This window comes from Choloepus didactylus, chromosome 6 (genome assembly GCF_015220235.1).
Source record: "Choloepus didactylus isolate mChoDid1 chromosome 6, mChoDid1.pri, whole genome shotgun sequence".
NCBI lineage: Eukaryota > Metazoa > Chordata > Mammalia > Pilosa > Megalonychidae > Choloepus > Choloepus didactylus.
Window position 1 is genome coordinate 12492646 of NC_051312.1, and position 10098 is coordinate 12502743.

Below are 10098 nucleotides of genomic sequence, written 5' to 3' on the forward strand. Positions count from 1 at the left end.
TTGCGCAGGCGCGGGCTTTTTCCGCGCAGGCCAGTAGGCCCCACCCCCTTCTTTTTCCTATTCAACCGCAGCTGGGTATCGAACTGTCGTGCGTAGGCCATCTATGCCGTCCTCGCTTTTCGGCTGCTGGTTCTCCACGGTTCTCCCCTTCCTCCCTCCCTTCTGCCCCTGACGGCTCACTTTGCGGCAGCGCTGAGAGCCCAACCCCCTTTCTCTGCGGAATCACCATGGCGGCTGGGGTAAGTTTGCCGGCTCTGGCAATCGAGGTCACCCTATCCGCCGCCATCCTCTGCCCGAGTGGGACCGGCCGGCGCCGGAGGGGTTCTGGAGCCGCTTGGGCAACTGTTGTAGGGTCTAGAGACCGTACTGTCGGAGAGCGGGGCTCCCAGGGTCCACAGAGGAACTGAGGCTGGGGGTCTCGGAGGCCAGTGGTGGAAGGATCAGGGGTGGAAAAGAAAAGAGATGCTGAGTCTGGGGCCTGAAAAGGGGTTCGAGTCTCCTCGAGGCATGGGACCCGGCAGACTGACGGAACTTTTGCGGCCGTTTTGTGGGGCCAGGGTTAGGAACAAGGTATTTGTGGGCAAGTGCGTCTGGATAGTTAAGGGTCGTCTCAGGGAGTTTGGGAAACAACAGGAATCTCCGGATCCCGCAGGCCAGGTTAATAGGAGGGAAGTCAGCACCGGGGAACTCAGTGCGGGGCAGGACCCGAGGGGTGGTATTCGTGACAAGGGAAGGAAGGCTCTTCAGGGAGGGGTTGATTTAGGAAGAGGGGGTGCCATTCGGTTTCTCCGTGGCTGTTCTGAGAGAAACTGAATTTCCGTGGGAGTGTCTTGGTCTGCTTGTGTACCTTAGAGACAAAGGTGGCATAGCAGTAGAGTAGGCAGGCACTCAGTAACCATCAATGAATGAAACAAGGGCTCCAAGGAGGTAGGGATGCTATGTTTGTCAGCAGATGGATTCCGAGGGATCTGGAAGCTCTGGATTTCGTGCAGATATCAGATATATTTGAAGGAAGAGAATGTTTTTAGAGGTGTCCTTAGGAAAGGTCAAATCTGTCAGCAAGCTTTATTTAGCACTTGGTGTGTAGTTCTGTCCTCGGCATTTCGAGGGACTCTGATTACATCTGAGAGGTACTAAAGAACTTTGGCGCATCAGAGGGAGTAAGAGTGATTTGAACAGGCTGGAATTACTCAGGGAAGTAATCCTTGAGGTGGCATTTAGGATGGTGCCCCTCAACTCTCATTCATCTTTTCCCCATCTTTTGTTGCACAGACCCTGTACACATATCCGGAAAACTGGAGGGCCTTTAAGGCCCTCATCGCTGCTCAGTACAGCGGGGCTCAGGTCCGCGTGCTCTCCGCACCACCCCACTTCCACTTTGGCCAAACCAACCGCACCCCCGAATTTCTCCGCAAATTTCCTGCTGGCAAGGTGAGTATGGAGTCGTCCTGACAACGGAGAGTCCTACTATTCCAGAGCTCTGGAGAAAGCCTCCATCCTTAAACGGATTTATTTCCAGTGACTATTGTTTGTTTTAATTTTTATTTTGAGATAATTGTAGATTCACATGTGGCTGAAAGAAATAGTAGTGACTCTTCCCAAAACTTTTTACAAAACGCACAGGCTTTTTTATCACTTGGAAAGAGAATGAGTTTGACCAAGTATTGCTGGTGCAAATGTATCAAGTATCTACTATGAGCAGGATTCTTACTCCAGGGCTCTTTTAGAGCTATGTACATAACCATGCTAATGGCGAAGACTTGGTTTCTGGTCTTTTGCTTGTAATCTGATTGAGAGATTTTATGCATATATCTGATAATATCCAAATCCTTTGGTTTTATTTGTTTAGCTATTGAAAGCTCATACAGCAAGAAATATCACATGACACAAGTGTTTTTGGTTTTTTAGTTTGATAGCAAGGTTTGTTAGCCCTATGTAAAAAATTTTGTCTAAAACAGTCCTTGGGACTGGCTAGTGAGATATCCCTGTGTATTTTACTTTATCTTTTGACTGCTTTGTCCCAGGTTCCAGCATTTGAGGGTGATGATGGATTCTGTGTGTTTGAGAGCAATGCCATTGCCTACTATGGTAATTTGTGGGGAAATTCAGGGAGGGGAGGGGAGGAGGAGCAGAGTCAGGATGCGCTGGGGTGGACGAGGAAAGGAACTCTCAGAGGTCTGGATTGGTGTTGGCTTGGCTCCAGAGTTCTGACCGTCCTTGTGTTCTGCTTGTGCAGTGAGCAATGAGGAGCTGCGGGGAAATTCTCCAGAGGCAGCCGCCCAGGTGGTACAGTGGGTGAGCTTTGCTGACAGTGACATAGTCCCCCCAGCCAGTACCTGGGTGTTCCCCACCTTGGGCATCATGCACCACAACAAGCAGGTGAGCCTTGGGACTTGGAGAAGCCAAGGGCAAGGATGGCATCAGCTCCTGAGTATTGGGGAGTAAAAAATAAAAAGGAGATGCTAAAAAAATACGTGGGTAATAAGAAGATCTAATCTCAGGGATGTTACTTTGGAGCAGTTGGAGGAATCTGGGTTCTCTGTCAGACCCAGTGGAGGTGGTAACAGTGTCAGAGTGGTCAGAGGAGAGATTTGTGCTCTAGGAAGGTCATATCAGATGGTGTGTGTGTGGGGGTGGGAGGGGGTTAGACCAGATGACCTTTAGGGTTCCTGTGTGACTACAGTCAGTACAGTGGAAAAGAGGCCAGACTGCATTATGAAGAAATTTAGCAGTGAGGGCTTCATTTGTGATTCGTTTGAAATGATCCTAGAATCTGACCCTATTGACAGAAAGAGGGTGGGGATGAGTCAGGACTCAGTAAGTGAAGGAGCTACCTTAGTTCCAGCAGTGTGGGGAGAGAGGGATTGGTACCCTTTGATAAGTTGGGTCATTTTAAATTCAACAGGCCACAGAGAATGCGAAGGAGGAGGTGAGGCGAATTCTAGGGCTGCTGGATGCTCACTTGAAGACAAGGACTTTTCTGGTGGGTGAACGTGTGACACTGGCTGACATCACGGTTGTCTGCACCCTGTTGTGGCTCTACAAACAGGTGAGAATCAGGTCAGCATAGGGAAGGTGGGGATCAGAAACAAAGTGACAACCTGTGTTCTGCTGAGCGCTTGGACATAGGGGATCTGAGGTAAAGATAGTCTGCAGGACAGTTAGGATTCCAGTATTCAGTCCTAGGACTCTGCTTTCCCTCTATCTTCTGAGAGGTTTGGTAGTGTTCTCTTGCCCATAGTTTCTGTGTGGCAGCCAAGATGTTTAATTTTTTCCATATTTCTTAGAAAGCCTGTTAGGTATGGTTTGCTTCAGCACCAAGCTCTTTTGGAGACAGATCTAGTTTTAAGTCTCAACTTCATTACTTACAGGTTGTAGGGGTGATTCTGTATTTTAATCCCATTAGTCTCATTTCTCCTCTGTAATCTATAAAATTCAGGTGGTCATAATCCCCTTTGAGGTTTTGGGTCAAAGGAGATACATGTCACTGGTTCCCAAACAGTAGCTCTTAGAATGATGCTGGTCCAGAATAGTAATGTGATAAAAGCAAAGAAAAGTTGCCCATTGTGTGCCAGACCCGGTACCAAGGGCCTTCCAAGGATCATCTAAGTGAGTCTTCACCTGTTGTATGGGTGAAGAGAAATGCAGCTTGCCCAAGAGGGTGTACCTAGGCAGGAGTAGAACTTGAACCCAGGCACTTCAGAGCCAGGGGAGTTCATCATGAAGACTGTACATCATTTTGAGACATTTATACTTTTTTGCTTTTGAATGTTCTTTACTTGTTGAAGTTTGATGATAGAATGCATATATCATATTTAAGATAGATAGTAGGTTGCTATGTTTTTTGTTTTTGTTTTTTTTAGTTACAAAATAACTAAATTTTACTTAGTTACAGTAAGTTACAAGTCGTGTGTATTTGGGAAAATAAGTAGTTGATAGTCTGGTTCCTACCTTTTTTGTTTTGTCTTGTTTTTAAATTTTGTTGTATGAAATTTAAAAGATTGATAATTATATACCTTAAATGATTTTATAAAGGAGCAAGGAACATTATGAATATTATTTCTACCAAGCAATACCAGTTCATAGTAAGTGGTGGATGGCCCCAAGCATCCTATTAAATTGGACCTGGAATGCAAAAAGAGATTAGAAAAATAAATGGGAAGTAACCCTCTGGTGTAAAATGTTGTTTTAGGGAGCTGCTGTCTGTGGGGGTTTGAGAGGAAAGTGGTGAGTGGAGCTGTAGTAGAGAAAGAGCTGAGGGTCTCTTGGGCTCTGGCTTGAAACTCTTCAGGGCCTCTTCTCCTACTGACTGTTTCCACTCTTATATCTTGGGCAGGTCCTTGAGCCTTCTTTTCGCCAGGCCTTTCCCAATACCAGTCGCTGGTTCCTCACCTGTATTAACCAGCCCCAGTTCCGGGCTGTGTTAGGGGAGGTGAAACTCTGTGAGAAGATGGCCCAGTTTGATGGTAAGTCTGAAGAGGAGGTAGAGGAGCATGTGTGAGATCAAGCTGCAGGAGGCCACAGGCAGGGTCTGGTTTGTTCAGCATCAACCCTTTGATTTCCTTTCTACCTTTTACATTATGTGGATCCACAGAATTTAGGTTTTCACATGCAGTAACTGATACCATTTTATAAAACTTGTTTTGTACCCACATACAGATGCATACTCACTGTGTAAATATATAGAGCTGTGATGTAAAATGCATTTGTTGGTGAAGATTATTTCCCGGCTCATTTGATTGTGAGGCAGTCTAGATCTGGATCCCTCAACTTTCCCTTTCAGCATATTCCTCTGTTCCCCTGCTCACTGTCTGTTTTGGAGGGATATGGAAAGGGGAAGGATATTCACTTTCCTCCCTCCCTCTGTTCCAGCTAAGAAGTTTGCAGAGAGCCAGCCTAAAAAGGACACCCCACGGAAAGAGAAAGGCCCACGGGAGGAGAAGCAGAAGCCCCAGGCTGAGCGGAAAGAGGAGAAAAAGGCAGCTGCCCCTGCTCCTGAGGAGGAGATGGATGAATGTGAGCAGGCATTGGCTGCTGAGCCAAAGGCCAAAGACCCCTTTGCTCACCTGCCCAAGAGGTAAGGATATTCGAGGGTGTGGAGGTGGGATCTGAGAAGACTTGTTCTCTCCCATGTGTCCTGCCACACACATTTATGCACACACCCACACATGCATACTGCATAGTTACAGCCCAGAATTTTGGGTTGTCCATATTCAAAAGGTTTTAGTTGCTAATAAAGCAGCATTCTGAATTTATCAAGAATTCTGAAAGTAAAAAGCAAATTCCAAGTACATCCAGTATTAGGGAAGATTGTAACTCCCTTTCTAGCAAAGAAAACAGGCAGGGATGGAATTCAGTGAAGAGGTAAATTGCCCGAGCCTGCTCATTAGGAGTATTTGAGATCCATTAGAATACAGCGAGGGGGCCAAGGAAGGAGGTTCAGAGACCCTCGCATCAGCTCTGCTTTGTGGGGCTTGTTTTCCTGAGGCAGCAAAAACCAGATCTATATCGTATAAGTGGTTATATTTTTACTGTTTTGATTAATCAGATGGAACACAAATTAGTCTCTAAGAGAAAGGATGACCATAGCTACATAGTGTCACTGTCTAGTTTATTGTTTCCAAAATTGGGGGAGTTTAACCCCTAAAGGAGAAGGAAGTAAATGGGGTGATTGTCGGTATCGTCTTTCCAGTAAATGCAAATGTTCTTGGAAGAAAGAATATAGTACAAGGGAGATTTTTGGTGTGGAAGAAAGTGGGACACATCCAGTTCTTGCCCTCTACCATCAAATTTTTCTTCAGTCACTGCCCCAGGTCATTTTTATTGAGATTTCAAGCAATATGAGAAATGTATTTTCTATGGTCCTTTTGCTTTGTAGCCTTTTTCTCTCTACTTTTCTTGCTCACTCTGCCACTCCCAAAGCTTTTTCTCCCCCCATACTTTCATTAGTTGGTCTGTTGGGGTTCACACTGACCTCTCCAGTTTGTAATGGTTTTGGAATAAACTGGTATGAAAGGGCACCCCTGGTAATGGTCATAATAATTGTGCTTAGAGTTGTAAATTAGAAACCACAATAATGGATGGTTAGTAAGCACTACTTCCTCCCCATTTGGGGAGCACTTGAAGTATAACTCAGAGCTCTTACTTCCAGGTACTTAAACTCTTCAGTACGTGCCTTTTAAGATGTATTACTTTTTAAACTAAATGTAATTTACTTTTGCATGCAGCATAGGGGCAGATAAAAGGGTGAGCAGGATTTTTGGTGTGTGTAAATAACCTGTGATTGAAGTAACACAAATTGCAACATGTGCTCTTGTAATACAGATGCTGTTAATTATTAGTTAGAGATTTTCACATATATTAGGTCTGTATTCTGGTCAGAAAATAAATCAAGCCATATAATTAAAATCTTTAATAAACTTTGCATTTTCCTATGAAATGTTTAGTATTTCCTTGAAATGTTTAGTATTGTCTGTTTGTTATATTACTATGAATGTCCTCCTGGGTTGCCAAAAATGTTTTCCCCAGGATTTTTTTTTTTTTTTTTTTTTTTTTAAAAACAGTAATTTATTATCCTACAGTTCTGGAAACATGTCCAAATCAAGGTGTAGGCAGGGCCATGTTCCCTCTGAAGGCTCTAGGGAAGTCCTCCCTTGGTTCTTGTAAGCACTGATGGTTGCCAGCAATCTTTTGCTTGTAGCTGCATCACACCAGTCTCTGCCTCTATCTTCACATGGCTGCCTTCTCTCTGTGTCTGTGTCTTCACCTTTTCTGTCTTTGGATTTAGGGCCCACTCTAATCTAGGTTGATCTCATTTTGAGATTTTTATGTAATTACATCTGTAAATACCTTTCTGTCAAATAAGGGTGCATTTTGTCCCTAGGATTTTTAATGTCACAAGGATGATGCTTTCAAAGACCCAAACTCATTTGTCCAAGATTTATTCTAGTTCTTTTAAGGCCTTCTGGCTAAATTTGTTTCAGGAGCTGCTCAGTATCATAAATAGTAAAATTCAGACTGTTCAGTAGGGTATGAAGAGAAATCCCCAAATAGGTGGTTGAGGTCTTAAAAGTTCATCAGATGAAATCTGTAGTAAGCATTTGGAAAGGAATTTAGGATCTAGTGGTTAAAAGATTATCTGCTTTGCTACAGTGTAACCTTGGTCAAATCACTTACTGCTTGATCTTATCTGTAAAGGGAGGGTAACAGTCTAACCAGTTTGTGAGCATTAAATGAAATAACATGATACTCATTGTGGTGGTTTAAATAGATTGTATGGCCTGTTTGTGCAATAGAACATTAGCCATTGAGATGTTCACAAAGAATTCTTAATAGTGTTACAATTTTAACTGAAAAATGTATAAGGCATAAAAGTAGATACATCAATATGGCTTCAGCTTTGAAGATCAAAGAAGGACCAGAGGGAAATACATCAAAATATTAGTTATCCTTGTTTACTGGCATTACACTTGATTTTCTTCAGTGAGCAGGCATTTTTATAATTGAAAAGAAAACAAAACCAGAACCCCTATGATGTGGGGAATGAGCTTTCCTATATCAGTTGGCATTCTTGGATTTTTGGGCAAGATTTCTTCAAAGGCAGCATCTGAACTGTAAGGTTTGGGTGGAGGCCCTTTGAAAATGTTCACTGCCTACAGTGCTGTTAGAAGCCTATATGGGGTGGCGTGTGTGTTTGGGTGAATTGGAACTGAATGTAACTCATGGAAAACAGCCCTGAGAGAGACTGGACAGGTGAAAAATGAGTCCTCTGCATCTTCCCGAGAATGGGGTGGGGTGTGGCCGGTTCAGTTCACCATGCGTTTCCTGGAGCAGCTCCCATCAAAGGGTCCTCCTTTGGGTCTCTCCTTCCATACACCTAGCATGCTTATGCTGAGGAAGGGGGAACATAACCCTTCAGCTCTCCTCCACCAGCCCAGTGACCTCTTCCTTTTAAACCAGTAAAATTCAAATGAAAACACCCTTAGCTTCTCTTTTTTGTACCCCCTTTTGCTGTATCCTGGGGATTGGCCACAGCATTCCATGCCCTTACCAAAAGGACTCTTTCTTTGATCTTGTTTATTCCCCCTCCGATCAGTACCTTTGTCTTGGATGAATTTAAGCGCAAGTATTCCAATGAGGACACGCTTTCGGTGGCGCTGCCATATTTCTGGGAGCACTTTGACAAGGATGGCTGGTCCCTGTGGTATTCTGAGTACCGTTTCCCTGAGGAGCTCACGCAGACCTTCATGAGCTGCAACCTCATCACTGGTGAGAAGAGGGTGGATCTGAGAAGAGGAAGAGGGGAGGGCACAAAGTAGTGGGTGATGTTGTTCCAAAAGCTGAGCATTTGCCCTTGCCCCCTTAGGAATGTTCCAGCGATTGGACAAGCTGAGGAAGAATGCCTTTGCCAGTGTCATCCTCTTTGGAACCAACAACAGCAGCTCCATTTCTGGAGTGTGGGTCTTCCGAGGCCAGGAGCTTGCCTTTCCGGTGAGGAGGGTGTAGAGGAGGAATGTCTTATCTCTTTGGGGGTGGGGCAAGTATACCAGAAGCAGTGTTCTTCTGTTCCTGGGCTGGCGAACACGTAGGAGAGTCCAAAGAATGTGTACAGGCAGGAGCTGTTCGCATTCATAGGAGTCCTGGGATCTGATGAAGTGTCTCACCTGGAAGTAACACAGATGTGTAACAGTGCTCAAATAACCTGACCACTTGTTTTCTTTCCTGGCTTTTTATCCCCAGCTGAGTCCAGACTGGCAGGTGGACTATGAGTCGTACACATGGCGGAAGCTGGATTCTGGCAGTGAGGAGACCCAGACTCTGGTTCGAGAGTACTTTTCCTGGGAGGGGGCCTTCCAGCATGTGGGCAAAGCCTTCAATCAGGGCAAGATCTTCAAGTGAACATCTCTTGCCATCGCCTAGCTGCCTGCACCTGCCCTTCAGGGAGGTGGGGGTCATTAAAGGAAACTGAACATTGAATCCTTTCATGTCCTGCCTCCTTCATGAGTGATGGCTTCTTCAAAGGGGAGTAGATATTTTGAAGCAGGGTATTGTGTATATTGGCAGTATCTGCAACACCTCAGTTTACAGGAGCGACGTCTTCAAGTGAGCCGAACTAGAGGTCTCTCGGTTTTGATTTTATTGCCCTGCCTCTTACAACTGTGATGACTCTTCTAGCTTGGAAAGGTTGGATGCAGTTAGGGTGAATGGCAATACCAGGCTTTGCACCTGCCTAATTCTTGGGGGCCAGATTCCAGATCTCCCCCAGTGAAGGGAGAGAATACTAATAACGATAAGAGCTAACACGTGACAGCACCCAGTGAAGAAGGAACTCTACGTTATTTCTCACAACTGCCCTCTTAGGTAGGTGGGGGTGGTGGAATCCAAGGGTCATAGTTTAACAAGCAGGAAGGCCAGGCATAGACTATAGATCCTGGCCTGTTGGCTCTAACCTGGTTGCTGCTTGTCAGCTGTTGTGGTAGCCTATGTTACAGACGAAGTAGAGGTTCAGAAATTTAAGTAACTTCCATGTGATCACATCCTATGTGGTGGAGGCAGGATTTTGAAACTAGCATATGTCACTGTGAAGTCTGAACACACCTAGCTGCCTTCTAGACTATAGAACAGTCATCAACTAATACCGTTCAGACCAGTGGTTACCATTTTTCTCCCTTGAGCTTAATTTTTATTATACCGTTTTCAGAGACGGTTGGCCCTACTCTGATTTTTCTTAACATTGAAGATCTTACTGTTAATTTAGCAACTGCTGAAAATGGAACCCTCCACTTTGATCCGTTTTAAGGCCAATGCAGAGACAGTCATGGCTCTGCCTTTGGTCTCTGGGTTATGGTCTTTTGTGTGGATTCTTCAGGCACAGAAGGGGGGCTCCTGGCTTGGGAGGGCAAGAAGGTGACCAGGTGCAGACAAGGGGCTGGCAGCTTGGGAGGGAACTGGGTTGTAATCTTTAGCAGGAGAACTTGTATTGGCTTGGCCTTCTGTGAAGGATGGGGCAATGGAAAGTTGTGGATGGGAATTCATGAGTGAGGTTGGCTTGGTTCTTGCTCAGACCTTGCTCCCTGGCTGCTCATCTTGAGTTGGATC

At 45.1% G+C, this 10098-nt stretch overlaps 1 protein-coding gene across 1 annotated transcript; it reads left to right on the forward strand.

Moving 5' to 3' along the window:
• The first annotated feature begins 84 nt into the window (after nt 1–84).
• Nucleotides 85–8976, forward strand: EEF1G (eukaryotic translation elongation factor 1 gamma). Its single transcript, XM_037838217.1, has 10 exons — nt 85–239; nt 1273–1431; nt 2025–2088; nt 2237–2379; nt 2906–3049; nt 4337–4466; nt 4873–5077; nt 8096–8268; nt 8366–8490; nt 8740–8976. The coding sequence occupies exons 1-10, from the start codon at nt 228–230 to the stop codon at nt 8896–8898; spliced, it is 1314 nt and encodes a 437-aa protein (XP_037694145.1). The 5' UTR covers nt 85–227; the 3' UTR covers nt 8899–8976.
• The last annotated feature ends 1122 nt before the right edge of the window (nt 8977–10098 follow it).

What these genes read in the sequence shown, in the direction of transcription:
- EEF1G (XM_037838217.1), top strand. An exon ending in GAAGATGGCCCAGTTTGATG is followed by an intron (nt 4,467 to 4,872) that starts GTAAGTCTGAAG and finishes CCTCTGTTCCAG; the next exon opens with CTAAGAAGTTTGCAGAGAGC. An exon ending in TTTGCTCACCTGCCCAAGAG is followed by an intron (nt 5,078 to 8,095) that starts GTAAGGATATTC and finishes CCCTCCGATCAG; the next exon opens with TACCTTTGTCTTGGATGAAT.